General features: G+C 39.8%; 2 protein-coding genes across 7 annotated transcripts in view; both read left to right on the top strand.

Moving 5' to 3' along the window:
* The first annotated feature begins 74 nt into the window (after window positions 1-74).
* Window positions 75-15090, top strand: cracr2b (calcium release activated channel regulator 2B). 5 transcript variants are annotated; one of them, XM_043227837.1, is made up of 18 exons: window positions 75-281; window positions 4027-4247; window positions 4327-4438; window positions 5219-5357; window positions 5537-5683; window positions 5756-5846; window positions 6641-6736; window positions 6841-7028; window positions 7241-7312; window positions 7629-7683; window positions 8773-8852; window positions 9508-9640; window positions 9833-9959; window positions 10391-10472; window positions 11623-11737; window positions 14017-14124; window positions 14218-14294; window positions 14461-14602. In XM_043227837.1, exons 2-18 carry the CDS (start codon window positions 4029-4031, stop codon window positions 14540-14542), a joined length of 1923 nt encoding a protein of 640 aa, XP_043083772.1. In that variant the 5' UTR covers window positions 75-281; window positions 4027-4028; the 3' UTR covers window positions 14543-14602. The 5 variants fall into 5 exon arrangements, with proteins under 5 accessions (XP_043083772.1, XP_043083773.1, XP_043083775.1 ...); XM_043227838.1 differs by lacking the exon at window positions 75-281 and adding an exon at window positions 14955-15090 and having other exon boundaries at window positions 3364-4247; window positions 14461-14548; XM_043227840.1 differs by lacking the exon at window positions 75-281 and having other exon boundaries at window positions 3364-4247; window positions 14221-14294.
* Window positions 15019-21433, top strand: part of cd151 (CD151 molecule) — a 6737-nt gene continuing 322 nt past the window's right edge. The window contains exons 1-9 of one of the 2 annotated variants that reach the window (XM_043227920.1): window positions 15019-15151; window positions 16688-16772; window positions 17430-17621; window positions 19758-19832; window positions 20082-20102; window positions 20428-20532; window positions 20798-20953; window positions 21139-21225; window positions 21316-21433. The exon at window positions 21316-21433 is cut by the window's right edge and continues 322 nt beyond it. In XM_043227920.1, coding sequence (XP_043083855.1) covers window positions 16689-16772; window positions 17430-17621; window positions 19758-19832; window positions 20082-20102; window positions 20428-20532; window positions 20798-20953; window positions 21139-21225; window positions 21316-21375 — 780 coding nt within the window. In that variant the 5' untranslated portion in view covers window positions 15019-15151; window position 16688 and the 3' untranslated portion in view covers window positions 21376-21433. The remainder of the gene's footprint in view (window positions 15152-16687; window positions 16773-17429; window positions 17622-19757; window positions 19833-20081; window positions 20103-20427; window positions 20533-20797; window positions 20954-21138; window positions 21226-21315) is intronic. The other variant, XM_043227921.1, reaches the window with a different exon arrangement.

Below are 21433 nucleotides of genomic sequence, written 5' to 3'. Positions count from 1 at the left end.
AAGCGCAAACTAAATATAAAAAATCTAAACATCTGAGTAATACGTTTCTAATACAAAATAAATCCTATCCTATCCTTTATCTATGTACCATTACTGTTAATTCTTTTCGATTGTAACTTTTTTTTGTTCTGTAAGACAATTATGGGAGACTCGGTGAGGATTTCTTACAAGAATTAAGGTACTGTGGTTCTCTACTGCCCGCTGCTGGATGAACACCAGCATATAAAACACCTGCCTTTCGCGGGTCTCGCGACACACACCTGAGCGGCATCGCGTCACAGGTACGTTCCGAGTCTCTATTTAATTCGTTTATTCATTTAAATGACACTACTTTAATTGATCGTGTCTTCAATATGGCGCCAGTTTCATGTTCGTTCAGTTTAACTGAAAAATACTGCTGACATATGTTTTAAATTATGCATTTATGCACGAGTGACAGGGAATGTCTGCTAAAATTCTTCCAGAATAATGTTTAGTTTAAATTGCATTACCCCCTTGAATACAATCTCCTTGAGTACCACGTTTGTGGACACCGTAATATATGATGCGTAAATATTATTAGTAAAACCACTGAACTCACCAAGTACCTTTATGTATAAAGCTCATATCTATTTCTATATCATGTCTATAGCTCATATCTAGCCTATTCCGTAGACAATATTGTGAAGTATTAAATGGAAATTTAATCCGAGAAGTGGATGAAGCGGGTCGCTGCATGTGTTCTCGAGCATATCAAGTGTTTCTGTGTTTGCAGTTTCATCGTTGTTAATTAATTATTTAACTTGACCTCGCGGGCTCCTTCCAGTTTGATTCATCGAAAGCGGGTGTTAATCATAAAACGTTATTTATAATAGTTATGCATGCTTTCCTCTTGCACGGCGCAAAAAAAAAGCACGTGTAAACTGTATGCTTTCTTATCTGAAGTTGACATATGGCTGTCAGACTTTATCTCTCAGGTGACTTTCGTGTGCAACTGTCGCAAAGCTCGGGAAGTTTATTTGACCTTGAGTGTTGCAATTCCTCTATGGCTTTATTGCAGGTGTAAACATGCCATGCCCATATATTTTGGCATAACTCGAATCAACGTGAACGTTTTGTCTCAAAACCCTGGTTGTTAAACCTTTTTTTTTGCATTATTATTATGATTTAGGTCACGGAATGTCAATGCAAATAACAAAAAAGTGTTGCATGCTCAATAGACATTTGGGCAGGAACTTTTGGTCCAAAAAACATCTAGTGCCCTATCAGAGTGATTCTGAAACGTATGTTTTAAGGCAAACGCTTTCCAAACATAGCCTACGGTTGCTTTAAGTGTCCAAATATTTTGTGGATATATGTATATCGTAATAAGGGTCGACCAGAGAGTCCCTTCAAGTAATTTTGCGTTTTATCTCCTCTGCAATTTTATACGATCTGAGCCTATTGCTTTCCAGATATCTCTGATTCAAATCAGTCATAATCACTCGGAGCTATTGTTCCAACCACAACCCAAAGCATTAATTCATTAGGCAAATATTTCGTGTTTTCGCACGACCTGTGGTCATTTAGTATGTTGGTCTTTCCTCCGCGTCCTGCCCTCATCCTCATGGCTGGCACAGACTCGTGATTATGAGTAAGAAATCTATGTAAACCGAGCTAAAGTCTTTATTTGCATTTTGCTTTGTTTTTGCACACACTCCCTTCTCTAAACGCGCGCGCACACACACACACACACAGAGAGTCCTGTCACATGACTTCATCCTGTTTCTCAGCTCATATCCTGAAAGTCTCCTGGAAGAGAAATGCATCTCGAGATTTCTACATGAGTAAAAGCTGTATTTTAACAGATGACCATCGGTGGCTGGATGCATTTGCTCATGGCATGAGAGGGTGTGTCTTAAAACCTTAACGCCACGTCTGTCTATGCTTGCGAAATGCCCGTGTGTTTCGATGCTGCCGTGTTTCCCACCTGTTGATTGATTATGTAAAAACTTGGCACACTGTTGGCTCTAGCAAATCATTATATAGGGCATCACATTTGTGTGAATCGATTAGGGACCGACTAATGCATTATTGAGGCAGATTGACTCTGTAACATTTAGCCTTGCTGTCATTACATTGCTGTTATTGTAAAAAAAAAAAAAAAAAAAAATGCAATGAGCTAAATAGAAAACAAAAGATACAGCTGATAAAAACGACAACTCTGTCATCACCTACCTAAAATGAAAACTAAAAATATAATAAAAATTTATTTTAGTTTGAAATGTACTATTATGGTATTCGTTAATATAAACAACTGTTATTAGCTGATTATTTAGTGTCATTATTGTTAACTACAACTGTATCAATCAATCAATCATTTTTATTTATATAGCGCTTTTAACAACACAGGTTGCATCAAAGCACTGTACAGTATAATGACAGGGATGTATAGTGACGAGAGTGACCAATTTCTTATTAAATGCAGAGACGGTCTCTGTAGTCAATTCAACGATAGTCACTAGAAGTTAAGTGTCCCCAACCAAGCAAGCCAGAGGCGACAGCGGCAAGGAAACAAAACCCCATGCATATAGAATGGAGAAAAAACCTTGGGAGAAACCAGACTCAGTTGGGGTCAGTTCTCCTCTGACCGGACGCCCAGCACTTAACTTCCAGTTCAATTTTAAACGCAGCTGTGTCAGGTAGTGTATGAACTGTATGAAATTGTTAATATTTTATTTAAACAAAAATGAAACGGCAAATAATTATTAATCAATAAATGCTGTTTGGATAACTAAAGGTAATTTAGGGTAACGTTCTATTCATCAAAGAAACCAGAAAACAAATTTACTCGGCTAATATTAAACCAGAAAACAAATTTACTCGTCTAATATTAATAATAATAATTGTAAAAAAGTATAACGATATAAAATGTGTTCGAGCAAGAAATCAGAACGATTGTGTGACACTGAAGACCGATGCTGAACATTCAGCTTTAAAACCACAGGAATAAATTACATTATAAAATACATTCAAATGCAAAGCAATTATTTTAATTAGTGAAAATAGTCACAGTTTACTGCTTCTGCTCTATTTTGGATCAAATAAATGCACATCTAGTGACCAAAAAAGACTTAATAGTGCCTCATTAGTACCAAAAAAATAAATAAATTAAATTAAATTAAAAATAAATAAATAATAAAATTAATAATATATATATATATATATATATATATATATATATATATATATATATATATATATATATATATATATATATATATATATAATTTTTATTTATTTTATTTTATTTTTTGCATGAAGACCTATGTATGTTCCATGTATATGTGTATAAATATATATGTGTGTGTATGTATACGTGTGTGTGCTAATAGATGGCCGTGTTGGAGAAACACACGTAAGTTTCTCTGTGCTGTTGCAGACGTGGAGCCGGTCACTCGCGCAGGCTGGACATTTACCGAAGGAGTTGCTCTGTTTTCTTTAGCTTCCATCACGAAACCATCATGTGATCACAGCTGATATCAGCACAAACAGATGTTACTGCGCTACGGCATTAGTGCGGAGGAATTCTCGGGTCACAAAACGTGACGCCAGCATGAAGGACTGTTTAACATCCTGGTTAACGATTATTTGTGGATATGCAAGGAGCAGGATATTTCAGATTTCATCTTTTTTTTGCCCGATTCGATGAAGTCGTGTTTAACTAAATCGCAATAATATTAATGGAATGCAAAGTTAATATTCTAACGAACTAAATTTCTACCATCAAGCGATTTTCTTTTTCCATCCTTGCTAAATATAAATATATGCTAGCTAGGTTAAACAACACGTACAACATATTCAATGGTGCCCTTTTTTGGGCCAATAGGGGCATGACCGAACAAAAATAGACGCGAAGTGTGCAACAAAAAGTCTCCCTTTGTGTTACTCGTCACACTTTCAGAGCAAGAACTATGAGATAAGGTCGCTTCGTTATCATCGTTTAACCTGGTTCGACCACATTAGCGACATATTTCATACCAGCTGGTTATTGTTGTGCGTCTGCAGTTATGTCTGGCTGGTTGAAGGACGGGGTGGTGCTGGAGGGGACAGGCAGCGGTCAGATGTCGCCCCGCTCCGGACCGAGGAGCCCTCTGCCGAGTCGCGCGGCGAGGTTACACTCGTCCTCTCCCGACTCGGACAGACAGGACAGAATGAGCAAAGCCAAAGAGCTCTTTGAGCTGTGCGACAAAGAGGGGAAAGGATTCATCACGAAGAGAGACGTGCAGGTGAGCGGGCTGGGTTTCCTGACTTCTTTACGCTGGGGATGCGTTTAATGCCTCTTGCGTTGTGTTTTAAATCCACCAGCGGCTTCAGCGGGAGCTTCCTCTGTCTCCTGAGCAGTTGGAGTCGGTGTTTGAGAGTTTGGACCGAGACAGGAACGGTTACCTCACACCCCTGGAGTTCCACGCGGGCCTGGGTTAGTACTGAAGCGTGCCGAGCCTTAGCTGCGATAAAATCGTGTGTGTGTTCAAGGTGTGCATAAAGGCCTAATTACGATAAACACGATAAAAAAATTACAGTGTTATTTTAGCATTATTTATACGATATTACAATATTTATTTTAAGATAACGTATTATTAATTTCATGGGAACTACTTTTATTTCTCTTCTTAGTTTATTAAGTTAAGTTTTCGTTCTTTTTTTTATTTACAGTTTTGGATAAGGCACAAAACTTCTGAAGCATTTATTAATAGTTCATTTCAATTTCAGCTTTTACGAATGCATTATTAAAATCAATCATCAGTTAACATTAGTTAACGCACTATGATCTAACGATGTATTTTTTATTAACTAACATTACGTACATTGCGCTTCATTAATCTTTTGTTCATTAATGCATTAAAATAAGGTGTCGTTTGTGTTTTTTGGCGTAATTCAGTGTCTTTTTTTTTTATTATTATTAATTTTAGTTCAACTTCAATTTATTTCTGTTAGTCACCAAAACAATTAGCATTCCTAATTGCATTTCTAATCTAATTCTAACTGTCTAATACATCAACTTTACTTAAATTAATATAATTCAGTAACCGAATGAAGTTGATTTTATAACTAGATAACACTTGCTGCATTAAACACAACAGCATATATATCATACCATTTCGCGTGATATTTTTAGAGGTAGTATGCAGCGGGCCGCAGCGGTGCGCATCGCGATACATGCCTGAATTAAAATCTCTTTAATCTCTGTGTGTTTTAGGAGAGCTGGTGGGTTGTGGGCCAGAGGAGAGAGCGAGGAGTGAAGAGGGAGAGCTGGTCCGAGACGAGAGAGCCGAGCCGACGGAGATCCGATTCACGCACTTTCTCATGGAGCTGGGAGCTGATAAACTCTTCAAAGAGTGAGTAAATATACACCGCTATGGTCGCCGCCGTGCGAGATAAGATAGCGAGAAAGCTGCGCTTGTCTGTTTGAGCTTTAGATCAATATTGGCTTGACAAAGCCTTCATTGCACGCGTTTATGGAATGCATCTGCCAAAACCCTACTATAACGCTTTAAAGACGTGTCTTGTGTGTTAGTCAGTGGGAGCTGTCTTCTCTGTGGTGCGAGCTCCAGAGGGACAAACCCGAGCTGCTGGGTGTTTTAGAAGAGGTCCTTTCCTACACCGTGTCTCATCTTCAGGACGCTCTCAAAGAGAGGGACAATTTGGAGCGGGCACTGCGCAGGTCAGCCCTCGTTGCCTTCTTTCACCCGTGGTAAAATAAAACGTGTCTTGAGATGAACGAAATGTCCCGCAGGAGAGAGGAAGATCACGACCGAGTGGTCCGGTCCATGTACGAAGACATGGAGAGTCAGCTGAAAGAAGAGAGGGACAAGCGACAAGCTCTGGTAAACGCACACAAACACAAACAGTCCTAGTATTAGTAATATGATATTTTATATGATGGTAAAGCAGCTTGGTAATCACGTTGTTCGTGGTGATTGTGATGGTAATAGTGGTGATGGTGATTATTGTGATATTGCTGTGATGGGGATATTGTCCATTTTGGTCGTGATTATGATGGTGATGGAGTTTATGATGATATGATTTGATAATGCGACTGTTCTGGTGGATTATGATACAAACGGTGATGACTGTGATTATGATGGTAATCATATAGTTGATTGTAATGGTGATGTGGCTGTGCTCATGATAATGGCATTGATAATATTGTTTCTAAAGAATATGATTATTGTATTGGTGATTTATGATAGAATAATGTGATTGTTCCTGGTGATTATGATGCCAGTGGTGACGACAACGATTATGATGATGGTAATCATGTCGTTTATGGGGATTGATGTGATGGTAATAGTGACAATGATATTGTTTATGGTAATTATATATATTTTCATAATAATGATGTCAACAGGGATCATGGTAATTGTGAGATTATGTTGGGATAATATGATTGTTCTTGATTATGATGGCAATAGTCTAGTTCATGGTGATTTGTTATGATAGTAAAGTTGATGATATTCATGATGGTGATTGTAATATTGTTCCTGGTGATTATGAACTTATTGTTGTTGTGATTTCAATGTTCCTTGTGATATCAGTGGTGCTCATGGTGAATTGATTATATAACATCGCTCGTGGTGATATTTTAATGATGATGATGTCGTTCTGCTCCGTGATGAAGGACTGCATGAAGCAAGGAAACAAGAAAGAGCAGCTGCTTCAGGAGCTGAGGACGCGAGAGCAAGAACTGGAGTTCACTCTGACCAAACAGAGAGAGGTACAACCTTGACATTCACTCCTCAACAAACCAGCAGGAGGCTCTGTCTCACCCACCTCTGTGCGTGTGCGTGTGTGTGTGTGTGTGTGTGTGTGTGTGTGTAGTTGGAGAGCAGGATCAACAGTCTAAGCACCGATCAGGCCGGAGCTCGTGGGGAGAACCGCAGACTGCAGAACATCAACCAGCAGCTGCAGGACCAACTGGACCAGAGCCGAGAAGAGCTCCAGCACGCCCTGAGCCAGCTACAACAACTACAGAACACCATCAAACAACAGCAGAGGGGCAAAGAGAGGTGCGCTTTCAGCTTTTGCTTGAGAAAATACATTGTCACTACTACACACCATAAGGGGGGTTTGCAGGAGTTCAGTAGATGAAGCACAATGTGAATTTTCCATGCGCGTTAAAGGTTCTTCGTGAAAATAAAATGTGATGACGAAAAAAGTAAAGAACAAACAAACACAATCTGCTGTTTCCTGATGATATGCTCGTTCGTTTTCACTACAGAGACGTGCTGAAAGTGTCCCGAAACATGCAGAAGGAGCGGGAAAGCCTCACGAGACAGCTGGATCTTCTCCGGTAGGGCGACCCGACTGAAATGGTTACACATGTAGTACGATGAGTGTTCAAGTGTACAGTCTAAACATTAAAGGTTCCTCAACGGTTCCTCAGATGTTAAAGCTTCTTCTATGGCAGTTTTTAAAGAGTATAGGTGTGCATTGCTCTTATCTGAAACATAACCTTATAAGAATTGACCAATCTAAACATCTGTAAGTTTAAGATGTTCAATCGGTCATTAGTCCATCTCACTGATGTCTGTATTTCTGTTATTTGTCTGTGAGGAGGAGCTTTATCTTAAAATGTAACTGGAGTTCTCTCACTTTCTCTTTTGTAGAGACATGAACAAGCGTCTTCGGGATGATAAAGATGCCCATCAGACGCAGAAGATGGTTAGTCAAAAATACCCCTTCATGTCTCCCACTCCTTACCCAGCATGCCGCTGTGTTCATGCCTTCCCGCCGTGGGTGCGCTCTATTTACCCGTATTAACCCTGACTTTTGCCCATGTTACGTTACCCACAATGCATACCAGCAGAATGTGCAGCTAAATGTGAACAGACACAGCTCTGAATGTGTTCCTATGGCTTCAGCGAGCCCACGTCTCTTCGGACATTCGAAGCGTCGCGGATGACGCCAGCCAGGCACTCTTCAGCTCCGGTTAGTTTATTCTCGGGAGGGCCTCGTTTCATTCGTCAGCCTCCAAGAGGAAGAAGAACGAATGACTTGAAGGAAACTCAACAACGACCTTGTGTGGAACATTTGAAACTGTGAATATGGATTTTAGCCATGTGTGCCAATGAGTCCCATTAGGAGAAAGTTTGTTCCTTGTTCGGTCTGTTACAGAAACAAGTGTGACTCCAATTTAATAGTCATTTCTGTTTAAGGAGAGACTTAATAATAGCTTAATTCCCCAAACTTTTTTTTTTTTTTTTTTTTTTTTTTTACAAAGAAAGCCAGTCAAAAAAATACAAATAAAAATAATAATAATAACGTATCACTTAATTTACCAATTACATCTCAGTGCCTTGAAATATATGGCACTTTACCTCACTAACTTTTTTTTTTGTACTTGTAATTTAGTACAGTTTTGTTCGGTAGTTTCTTTCGAAATGAGCAGTTCTGTCCGATGACAGTTTATGTGTTTTGGTCGCAAAATGAACAAAATGTAGATTATATGTAAAGGTTTAAAGTTGATTCATGTTGTCAGACGGCAATAAACAATAAAACAAAATATTCGGCTTGATTCATGTCGTCATTTTGTGATTCACTTGCATACACCTACACACGTTCTGTCGTTTCAAAGCATTCGTATTCCCATAAAGCACTGCAAACGCTTAATCAAGCATCACCTGAGCTCATCGGTTTTGTTTTTTTTTTTTTAAATAAACTGGACTTTGCATTTTCTTAATTTTCATTTAAAACAACCTGCAATAAAGCTTAAGCTAATATTTCTTACATATCTCATCAACTGTTCCTCAGACGGCTCAGATGAAGAACCCTTTGCAGAGGAAGGACTCCATACTGGGGAACTATTTTCCTCCAAGGAAATCGGCAAAAAGGTGGGTAACTAACTAAACCTTGTACATGCTGATGCACACGATGCTCCATAAAAAGACGTGGAAAAAATATATAACTTTGAATTTTGACGTGGTATAGCTGTTGCCAAAATGACGCACATTAATTACAATTAATTTAATGAATAGTGAGATTATTTTCCAGTTTATTTGTTTTTCCCAATGCTGCAAAATGTAATTTGCCATCTTACAAAAATAACTTTAGAAACTATTTTAGTTTTCAATTTTATTTTTTCCATTTTATTATTAATTGTAATCTTTATTGTTTTTGGCTTTAATTTGTTAAATTAATTAAGTGTCTTGGCAAACAACCAAACTCAATTAAGTTATATATATATTTATTTTTTATTTTTTTTTTTTTTTTTTTAGAATGTATATTATAAATGTATTATTTATTTATTTTTTTTGGTTCAGTTAACATTTATTTTAAGCAAGATAGTTTTAGTTTTACCTGGTTTATTGCTGCTCCAAAATGGTCTAGGTTGAAACCAGGTTGACTAGTTAACCATCTAGTCCAACTTGAACCGGTTTTTAGTAGGATTTTCTGAGCAATGATAAAGGGCAATTCAAAGGTTTTAAATCATTTTACAATTTATGTGCATTTGTAAGTTGTATTAAAACAATGTTTTCCTTTTTGAAGGCAGTTGATGGAAAACCCAAATGACGAGTCTGAGGATCCAGACAGCTCGCTAACAGATTCCAGTCCGAAAAGACCCTCTACGGCTGAAGAGAGAGAAGACCAAACTACCTGCCAGTCAGAGACAACCACGGTAGTTGTGTTATTACTGTAAAACAAATACAACATCATAACTGCTGATAACTGTGTCTCAGATGCAAATAACAGTAGATGACACTTTCTGTCACTTTCAAACACAAACAGTGTTCTTGATCTTAACAGCGAATCAAATATTTACCTGCTTGATGTGGCTTTCCAGGAAAACCCTTCTTTCTTCTTCCTCCTTCAGAGCGCACTGCGTGACCCTCAGCGTGTGTTTAAGGTGGTGTTTTTGGGGAACTCTGCGGTGGGAAAGAGCTCGTTCATCCATCACTACTGCAGCGGCCACTTCCCCAATAACTTGGCCTCAACTGTGGGTGAGAGACGCTAGACATTTCCTTTTCTTGCTTATCTTGATTCCTTTAGTGCGCTGAGACGTCTTGTGATGATTGATTGATTGGTTGATTGACTGATTGATTGATTGACTGACTGGTTGACTGATTGATTGATTGACTGATTGACTGATTGACTGATTGATTGATTGATTGACTGACTGACTGGTTGATTGGTTGATTGATTGATTGATTGATTGATTGATTGACTGACTGATTGATTGACTGATTGATTGATTGATTGATTGGTTGATTGACTGATTGACTGATTGATTGACTGATTGATTGATTGATTGACTGACTGGTTGATTGGTTGATTGACTGATTGATTGATTGATTGACTGATTGATTGATTGATTGACTGATTGATTGATTGACATATTGACTGACTGATTGATTGGTTGATTGATTGACAGGAATGGATTTTCAGGTCAGGAGCGTGATGCTTGATTCAACACTAGTGGCTCTGCAACTGTGGGACACCGCTGGGCAGGAGAGGTCAGATGTCCCAAAAAACGGTTTCATAGAACCAATAGACTGATCAACATAGCCTTTAATACAACATTAGTGTGTGTGTGTGTGCATGTGTATATGTGTCTGTATGTGTATGACCGATTTTGATAGAAATGAAGATGGGATGCATCAATAATTAGAAGTGCATTTGAATTTAAATAGAAAATCATAATATAATTAAAAAAATGCTTTTTGGCCATTTTCCATTGTGGTACGCTGTTGCCATCTATTTTCCTAAACACATTCCAGAGATGCGTGGCAATCAAACGCTGTTCAGTGACTTTAATAAAATTAGCTTTTTTTTTTGTGGTAAACTCTAAAAAATAATTCAATCCAAAAGTATTGCTTAATGTAAAACAAGAAGATTAGCGGAGAAACTGTTAAAAAATAACAGCCTCTGGTCTCCCTTACCATGTACTGCCGGACCAGAAGCGTTAGCTTTAGCGTTACGCTTTTTCAGCCAATGGTTGCCGGCTTGCCTTTACGTCACAAAGGGGGAGGGGTTATCAAAATCTGATGACAAAATAACCATATAAAATTCATGCACTACATCATTTTGGATGCAGTTTTACACTGTAGGATATATCACCCTCTGAAGGGTATACTAAGATATGTATACTTAGATGTCTCATTAGTGACTTCTTCTATGGGTCACTACATAAGGCAGTAAGCCATCTGCCATATTGTAATGGTCAACTTGACGTCATTCACAATGGTCACCAATGAATATTTGAAGATGCCATAATCTTTCGCGGCTGATTGTCTGCGAATCCCTAATATGGTGAATGAGTCCAAGGCGGCAGACTTGTCTACTGCTGCATTCAAGTCCTCCCTGGAAGTACGTTCTTAAGAGTCGACAAGTCATTATTTCGACATTGGTTGCCTTCAAGTTACTTTGGTTGGAAAAAGATGGCGATTTAACTTAAATACAATATATCTGACATGACTTGAACGCAACTTGAACACATCTATCTATGGTGAAAACAATCATGGCCACCGCATATAACGGTCGTTCCAAACTGAGGTGTTTGAACAGAACAGTTTGATCAGAACTGAGAAACATCGGTGTAGCGCGGTTAAAAAACGAACCTACAGCTGCTTTAAATCTTCAAAGATCTCCTGTCGCTCTCGTCAGGTTCCACAGCGTCACGCAGCAGTACTTCCGCCGGGCTGACGGAGTCATCGCCATGTATGACATCACGCACGAGGCGTCGTTCACGGCTGTCCGCCATTGGTTGGATCAGGTGCAGGTCGGTCTAATTTGGTTAAAAGTTCATGTACTTTAAGCAAGAGGAAATGTCTTTAGTATTTCTATTAAAATCCTAATTAGTATCACATTAATTGGTTATGGTTTCTAGCTAGTCTACGCTGAATGTTTATGATCAAGAAAACCTAAATTGGTTTACATGGTTGATCATTGTTTGTTGATTTAGGTTCAACCAGCTTGAGCATCTTTAAAGCTGGTAGACCACTCTGGACAAGTATTGACCTCTAACATTATATAAACCAGCTTGAATTAACTGTGTTATTTTATTCCTGTCTAAATACCTGTTTATTTGTTTTTGACATCTTTTATTTTATAAATATGCATTTATACAATAAAAAAAAATATATCTTTTTGGCTAACATCACAGATTTTGTGTGTACACAAACACACAGTCATATACATCACATCCTTCATGTAATCCCAGACACACTCGATGATGTTGAGATCAGGGCTCTGTGGGGGCCATGCCATCACTTCCAGTACTTCTTGTTCTTCTTTACACTGAAGGTAGTTCTTAATGACTTTGGCTGTATGTTTTGGGTCGTTGTCCTGCTGCAGAATAACTTTGGGGCCAATCGTACGCCTCCCTGATGGTATTGCATGATGGATAAGTATCTGCCTGTATTTCTCAGCATTGAGAACACCATTAATCCTGACCAAATCTCCAACTCCATTTGCAGAAATGCATCCCCAAACGTTCAGTGAACCTCCACCATGCTTCACTGTTGCCTGTAGACACTCATTATCATTACAAACTGCCTTCTGCTACAGCCAAAGATCTCAAAATCTGACCCATCAGTCCAGAGCACCTGCTGTCGTTTTTCTGCACCCCAGTCGCTTGGCCTTGTTCCCACGTCGAAGGTATGGCTTTTTGGCTGCAACTCTTCCATGAAGACCACATCTTCCGATTTCGAAGGGTAATAAGCTTGATGTGTCTTTCATCGGCTGCACTAAGTTTCCTTAACTGACCACTGCGTCTACGATCCTCAACATTACCCGTTTCTTTGTGCTTCTTTAAAAGAGCTCGAGCAGCACATCTTAAAACCCCAGTCTGCTTTCAAACCTTTGTCTAGGAGAGACCTTGTTGATGCAGTATAACTACCTTGTGTCTTGTTGCTGTGCTCAATATTGCCGTGACATGAAACTGTCTTTCACAACCTCACCTCAGTAGCAGAGTTTGGGGGTTCCTCATCCAATTTTAAGCCTCTTACACAGCTGTTTCTATTTCAGTAGATGACTGGGTTTCAACCTCCGCATACTTCTCCCTTCCTCGTGTGGCCTCTGAGCGCTACACAGAGCTGCGGAGAGAGATACTGGCTCGCCTGGGACTGTCCCCCATCTCAGCCGCCCAGCAGTTTCACGCCTGGGAGTATAACCTCCATATTCTGGTCCGAGTTCAAACCTCGCATCGCTGACTCTTAGAGGGAACCCACAAACGTGGCTGGAAGGCTGCAAGGAACCCCTTGGAGCTCCAGAAGCGGCAGTCAAAGTAAACGGCAAACCCTTCCGAGCCCTCCTGGATTCCGGCAGCGGTGTCACACCGGTCCGAACTTGGGGAAGGTGCTGTGACGAGCCTCCCGAACAACCATCAGCGTCGCCCTGGAAACCGACGAGGAGCACCTGGACCGGCTGATCAGTCGCAGCTGCTTCTCATTTCCTCTGGCTTCAAAAGGCCACGAGGCACGCCAGAGGGATGAGCATGATCTCCAGACAAGCTGACAGTAGCGTCTCTTCCCTTCCTTCTCATAGACAGCAGCGGGTGACCGATCAGCCACCACCCCACTGCACAACGAGGAGGAGGGAAGATTAGAGAGCACTGCAGCACCTATCATCACTTTGGACACTCGTTTTCATCAGTATTATTCGTTAAATAAATCCACCTTCTGGGGTATTTATTTGAGCTCTCCTTGCCGTGTTTCTTCACCCCGCTACTATATATATATATATATATATATATATATATATATATATATATATATATATATATATATAGACACACACACTAGGGTAAAACCTCACAGGTGCATATGCAAACAGCTTGGGCCGGTTACATAGTATGGCAACATTTGTATGCAAAATGTGTGCTTCTGCTGCTTTGCATGCACCTCAGTGTGTAACTTTGATTGAAAGTTTACTGTGGAATTTGTAAGAATGTGTATTTAGCATGTGCTTTAATCTGTTTATGTTGACTGTGTGTCACCCTGTGATTGGTTTATGGGATTAGACTAAGCATCATTCTGTGTGTATGTGTGTAACCGGCAGGAAAAGATGGCTGAGGGGGTGTGTCTAATGTTGCTAGGCAATAAGACAGACCTGGTGACCGCGGGCAGAAGGGAGGTGACAAGAGCACAGGGCCGCAGGCTGGCCGAGGTGATGAATGACCCAGCCCGTCGTTTCCGACTGATCTCAGTCATTTGCATATGTCGGTGTTTGGGTAAAGAGTTTTGATGTGTGTGTTGGCAGCAGTACCAGGCTGAGTTCTATGAATGCAGTGCTAAGAGTGGACAGCAGGTGGAGGAGGCCATGACCCACCTGAGCAGGTGGAAAACTAGATTAATGATGCTTCATATTCAGCGAAATGTTGTTTTCCAATGCAGTAAAATATAATATAATCATACAATAAAGGAGTCTTTTGTTTGTTGCTCAAGTAGAAATGCAAACATGTAGGAGATTTTATTTTTATTTTTATTTTTATTTTTTTCTTAGGTTACTTGCCTCGCAGGAGGACAAACAGTGCGAGTCTGTGCGTCTGGACGTCTCTGCCAACAGAGGGCGCTGCTGCAAATAAATTGAAGTGAATATCAATCGTTACTTGACGCTCAAAGATTCAATATCAATATTTATAAGATAAAAGCTTATACACACCGCACTTCTGGATATCAGCTAAATTAATATAAATTTTCAGCGGGGTAAAAAGCTGTAAAACAGTATCAGGAATATTGCTACGGTTATGATTGTATTATTACACATTCCATCCGGCGATCTGTTACACAAAACTATACACGTTTAGCGCTTTCAATTTGTTTTTTACTCAAATACATTTGTCATCAGTCTAATGTTCAAAATTAAGTATTTTTCCTAATAATTAGAAAACGTGCAATTTTGGGGAACACAAAATCAAATGTCATGTTTATTTTTGTAACGTGAATATTGTATAAACACTGTTTTGGGGACTCGAGCAATAAATGTTTGTTCCACAGCGCCGCTTCTCGGTGCTTTGTGTCACTACGTGGCGCGCACGCGCTGCGCGCTCCCTAGGATACGCGAGCCCCCTGACGCGCGTTCAGGAGAGCAGTGCCCACAACAAACGCGGACAGAAGGGCACGGGCTCCTGAAGCAAAAAAGCGGACTCTCAATCATTATTTAAACGGGACACTCGTTTAATCGCGTCCTTCAGGTAAGTGTGACATTTCAAACACGAACTTCTTAAGTGGGCAGCGTTTGCATTATGCGATTTATGAGTTTATAAATAAAAATGAGTTATCACTTTTGTCCTTTCGTCCCAACGTACTGTTATTTTATCGTAGTTTTTTTTTTTTCTCATTGCCTTTTTGAAGACTTTCATTGGCGCCATAAACGTGCTCATTTGTCAAAACCCAATGCACTAATTGCGTGCTTTATAATTAGAGTCTCGTAGTTTGATACAGTTACAGTCAACAAGATCTGTCAGAAATTCCATAGATATTTTAGATGACAAAATGAACCAGGAGACATGAACACAATATGACACATAAATGATGATATGAAACATCTGAATGAATTATTTTTCCATTCAGACAAATGTGTCTCCCTAAAACAAACGTCTCCTATTCTGTGTCTCAAACTCTTGAAACATTGATGTCTCGTATTTTAGAGCAGAAATCAGTTCAATCTATCAGTTAAGGCTAAAAAAAAATCAGATGGAGCTCCCTAATTGTTAATATTTTCAGTAACTCTGATATTTTTTCTTTCAAGTCTTTTTACATTATATTTATTTTGCATTTGAATCAGTTCCATTAAAAGTGACTGATTGCCGGTGGTAGGCCTATGTACCGGAACGAAAGAATATTATGTGCTGTTTCTTCAGCAGCATGTCCCAAATCAGACAGGTGTAAAAACACGAGCTTTAGTGTCTCGCTGGCGTCTGTTTCTCACACTGCAGACGTGTTGGTGTTAGTCAGGCGGCCTGAGTTATATCTGCTCCTGGAGGCGGCTGGGTGAGGTTACAGTAGTAAAAGTTCATATCATAATTCTGACTAAAAACAGAGGACCGAGGCCCCTGAAACCAACTGCATGCATTTATTTAACTAGCTATAGCGCTACTTATTCTGTCACCCCAAAATTAAACCAGAAATATTTGGACTATTTACGCTACTGTTTAAAAGCATAGCATTTGGTTCGTTTGTCGTCGTTCTTTTCGACAGGTACACATTAGACGAATCGAAAGTGACAGTAAGATGTTTATATTGTTGTAAAAGATTTCTGTTTTGCTGTTATTGGGAACATTCAGTCGTCAAAGAATGACAAATACGACAAATATGGAGCGGAGCGTAAAAATGATTTGCGGTTTTACATCAAATTAAGAAAAGGTTGAACAAATTTAACCCTTTTTATGAGTTGCGTGACATTCAGCTTTTTAAGTCAGTTTAATGTAATTTAATCATGAATGATAATCAAGTTGATTACATTTAAGGCAGTAACTAAACTCAACTGAGTTTACTTTTGATCAACTTTTGATTTTGTCTTTTTTTTTTCCAAACTAAGCTCTTAAGCAGCAAACAGCTTTTTTTTTACCCATTTCCTCCAGTTATATAGCATCATGCGAGAACCACCTTAAGTGAAGATTGCAGGGTTAGCTCTGTAGTAGATAAAGACTGGCCTCTCGGCTGGATTCGTGGTTTTTCTCAGACCTGTCAAGGGAATGGCGTCTTGAAAGAGTTTGTTACCATTTCAGGATGGCAGATGCTGAGGATAAAACCAATACCTGTGGGACAATATGCCTCAAATACCTTCTGTTCATCTTCAATGTTTTCTTTTGGGTGAGTTTGTGCTTTGGGGAGTTGAGCTGAAAGTCAGCTTAAAGTGGTTTGATAGCCTATACTAGCTTAGTGAGCTATAAACCGGTTTAAGATACAGGGGTCTTCCAAGAAGGCCAAGCTGGGACCAGTTGCATAAACGTAGCCACTATGTTAAGACTGTGTCTCGTTTCACTAACAGTTAAACAAGAGGTAATCAGTCCTACTTTTAAGATTCAAATTTACTAACCTAGCATTTTATTAATGAATTAGGAAAATAAAGACCAGCTCTAAAGAAAAAAACAAATATCGATGACTAACTGTTGAAGACTAGTCTAAGCTGTTTATGAAACTGGACCAGCTGACATAACCTAACCAGACCAGCTTGGTAATCATAGAAAAAACAAGTCAATAGTAAAGATATTTAATTATTATTTAAAGCATTTATTGATAGTATTATTAATAGAGGAATCATATATTATTATATTAAATAATATATGAATCATATTATTTTAATTCATGTATTTACTTATGTCCATTGACAATGAGCTTTTATTTTTATACTTTGTTTATTTCATTTATTAATTCTGTTATGTGCTTGCCATATGTATTATTATTTTAATAATTCTCCTTAATGTTTTATTTTATTTTACGTTTTATGATTGTACCTCATCCTCCCAGCTGGCAGGTGGCGCTGTGATGGCGGTGGGAATATGGACTCTGGTGGATAAAAGCGACTACATCAGCCTGCTGTCCTCTAGCACCTACTCGGCCGCGGCCTTCATCCTGATTGGTGCAGGGGCCGTCGTGGTGCTGACCGGGATGCTGGGCTGCTGCGCCACCATCAGGGAGCAAAGAGGTCTTCTTATAGTGGTGAGAGAGAGCATGTGTAACATTACAACTGACAGCAGACACAACCATAATTTAAAGGTGTCCGGTATTACAATGTGGTTGCTAGGGTGTTCTGAGTGTTTTAAAGAACCTGGCATGTGGTTGCTAGGGTGTTCTGAGTGTTTTAAAGAACCTGGCATGTGGTTGCTAGGGTGTTGTGAGTGTTTTAAAGAACCTGGCATGTGGTTGCTATGGTGTTTTGAGTGTTTTAAAGAGCCTGGCATGTGGTTGCTATGGTGTTTTGAGTGTTTTAAAGAGCCTGGCATGTGGTTGCTAGGGTGCTCTGAGTGTTTTAAAGAGCCTGGCATGTGGTTGCTAGGGTGTTTTGAGTGTTTTAAAGAGCCTGGCATGTGGTTGCTAGGGTGTTCTGAGTGTTTTTAAGATTGCATTGTGGTTGCTTGATGTTGCAATTTTTTTAAGTGTTGCCAAGTGATTGCTACGGTGTTGTCAGTGTTTTCAAAGTATCTGATACGTGGTTGCTTGGGTGTTCTGTGTGTTTTAAAGAGCCTGGTATGTGGTTCCTAGGGTGCTTTGAGTGTTTTAAAATATTGCAATATGGTTGCTAGGGTTCTGAGGGTTGGTAGGGTGTGATATGTGGTTGCTATGGTGTTCTGAGTGTTTTAAAGAGCCTGGCATGTGGTTGCTAGGGTGCTCTGAGTGTTTTAAAGAGCCTGGCATGTGGTTGCTAGGGTGTTCTGAGTGTTTTTAAGGTTGCTCGGCGTTGCAATTTTTCCTAGGGTGTTTTGAGTGTTTTAAAATATTGCAATATGGTTGCTAGGGTGTTCTGAGGGTTGGTATGGTGTTCTGAGTGTTTTAAAGAGTCTAGTATGTGGTTGCTGGAGTGTTGCCAAGTGGTTGCTAGGGTGTTGTAGCGTTTGCAAAAGTGTAGCTATGCAGTTGGTAAGGTGTTCTAAGTTCTTTGGAAGTGTTTCCATAATGTTTTGGGTGGTTGCCAGGGTATAGTTGCGCAGGTACTACAGTCTTCTGGGTGTTGCTATGTGGTTGCCAGGGTGTTTTGAGCATGTTCAAAGGTTTATGATGTTGTTGAAAGGGGTTCTGAGTGAGTTTTATCGATGTGGTTGCTAGGGTGTTCTGGGTGGTTGAGTCAAAACATTTCAACCCCAGGCAAAGAAGTTTCTTTATCATTCATCACAGTGCAGGACGACTTACATTTCAAGGTTTCACATTCATCATTTATTTTTCTTACCCTATATCCTGTTGCTTGACTAAGGAAGCAACTCCAACACAAAGGCTATTTTAAAGGAAGGAACCGCATGAATGTTTTTGGCCCCTGTAAATGTTTCTGACAAAACACCTCAGAGCAGCCTGAGAAAAGATCAACGCAAAAACCAATGCCAGACATCTGAGTGAAATATCATGAGTAATGGACAAAGTGGACAGTGTAAACACTGGATTACAGTAGCCGTGTGGATTCCTGCACACACAAGCCAGGGACTATTCTGGGAACATCAACTCACACAAACGTGATTTTTTTTTTGTGCTTTCTAAATCGGTTTGATGGTGCTTATATGCATGTCTCTTAGTTGTCTCAAAGCTGTCAACATATCTGATTTAAATAAAGATGTGTGTATCTTTAAGAGGTCAGACTTAGTAACTGAGTCATAACTGAGGAATGGCTGCCGGCTCAGAGAGAGGGAGGAATGAGTAGGGAGTGAATCCAGAATAGAGGAATGAAAGGAGAGTGGTGGGCACAGAAAACAGAGGGGAAATACAGAACGAATACAGGCTGAGAGAAGAAAAAACACGTTTTTAACCTTTATCAGCTGTGTAAAATTCCTCAGATGCCAATTGTTCACATTTCCAACGGCTCATGAACATCGGAAAGTTCTTAAAGTGACACGCTAGTGAAAAATACACTGTTTACTAATATTGGAGTGTCGCTTGAGACCAACGCACATCTCTTAATGTTAAGCCTTAAATGTGTTTTAATCACACTATAGTTGAAGGCTGTACGATCTTTGAATAACGTCTTTAAATGCGAGATATTAAAAGTGCACCCGTGGCATACTTTAATCAGTCGGACAAAAATGGAATTTTTAATATTTACCCAAAATGTGTGTGCTAATCAAACCGTTTCCCCTTTTTTTGTCTCTACAGTTCTTCGTCCTGTTGTTGTTGATCTTCCTTCTAGAGATCACAGCTGGAATTCTGGCTTACGTCTATTATCAGGAGGTAAATTCAGGACGAGGAACACTACATTTCTACTTTTAATTTGGTTCAATTCTCTCTTATCCTGTGAAATGTTTCTGTACCCCCTTTTACCAGTTTTTTTCCCCCACATCTTTACGTATGCGTGTGAATAACAACTCGATACACATACACATGTCGTGCGTTACGTTTGCATGCTTTCCATCCACCTCCTTGCCTTTCCATCGTTATAAAACCCTTTGTCTTCTTCCTCCTCTCCTCCTTTTCCTCCAGTGTTTTCCTCTCTGCTACCAGGTAAACACCTACATAGGCAAAATGAAACAATTGAACCGAACTTGCTCATTTATTTACGTTTTACGTTTTTAATAAATCATTATTTAATCATTCTCATGTCATTCCAAACCTGCATGCTGTTGTTTTTTTCCTCCGGCACACCGAAGGTTACGTGAACGTTCTTCTGTGTTCTGAGGGAAAAAAAAATAACATCATGTTTGGAACGACACGAGGGTGAGTGACTGATGACCAAATGATTACTTTGTATTTTTACAGCACATGCTAAATACGGAGAACGATTTGTAATTATAGATCTGTATTGTGACGGACTTCTCTGTGATTCCAGCTGAACACTGAGCTGAGAACAGATCTGAAAGAGAGGATGGTGCAAAACTACCAGCAGCCCGGACAAGAACACATCACTCGAGCCATCGACAACCTCCAGCAAGACGTAAGACGGCCTTCAATCTATCCGTCGAGCTACCTAAGAAACCTTTAACACTTTCAAGTGACTTCTGACATTTAAAGACAAGCCCCCGTCAGGCCCACAATCCAGTATAGTCAGTTTCTTAAAGTTTAGTCTCACAGTATCATAACAAAGAAGGCTTTTAAGGCACTTTTTCCCCAGAGCATGTGAGTTTATTCGTCACACGCCAGCCGGCGAGAAAACGATCCCCCCCGTCACAACAAACTCTTTTCTCGTTCCTGCGCTCCAGCTGAAGTGCTGTGGCAGTAACAGCTCGGCAGACTGGAGGGAAGGGGCCTGGAGGCTTAACTTTGCTGGCAGACGCCTGGTGCCCGACAGCTGCTGTAAGACCCCCACCCCGGGCTGTGGAGTCAGAGACCACCCGTCCAACATCTACAAAGTGGAGGCACGTTAGGATGGCTTTTTATAGCTTAAACGCTTATTATAGCTTTGTGCTGTAGCTATAACTTTGTTTCGCTTTCGCATTTTAAAGCAAATATCTCGGATGAGAAATTGCATTTTTTTAAAATGTTTTAATTGCAAAAAAAAATAAAAAATCTGAACATTTTGAGACTTTTTTGTGTGTTTTAGGGAGGCTGCATATCCAAACTAGAGGAGTTTATTCTTCAGCATCTGATTGTTTTGGGCTCGGTGGGTCTCGGGATTGCGTTCGTTCAGGTGAACAACTCCAGCAAAAATATTCACGCCTGTTTGTATCGTTCGTCCTTTCGTGGGTTTTTAACCTTCGCCCTTCTCTGTCTGTTCCAGATTGTGGGGATGATTTTTACCTGCTGCTTATATCAGAGTTTGAAAGAAGAAATATACTGAGAGAGAAGATGGCAGTGATTTCACACCAACGCCAAAAAAGCCTTCCTGCTGTCTGCAT

The sequence above is a fragment of the Puntigrus tetrazona genome, chromosome 25, assembly GCF_018831695.1.
Source record: "Puntigrus tetrazona isolate hp1 chromosome 25, ASM1883169v1, whole genome shotgun sequence".
Lineage (NCBI taxonomy): Eukaryota > Metazoa > Chordata > Actinopteri > Cypriniformes > Cyprinidae > Puntigrus > Puntigrus tetrazona.
The sequence above is the reverse complement of the archived record's forward strand: the minus strand, read 5'-3'. Positions and strand labels throughout refer to the sequence as shown.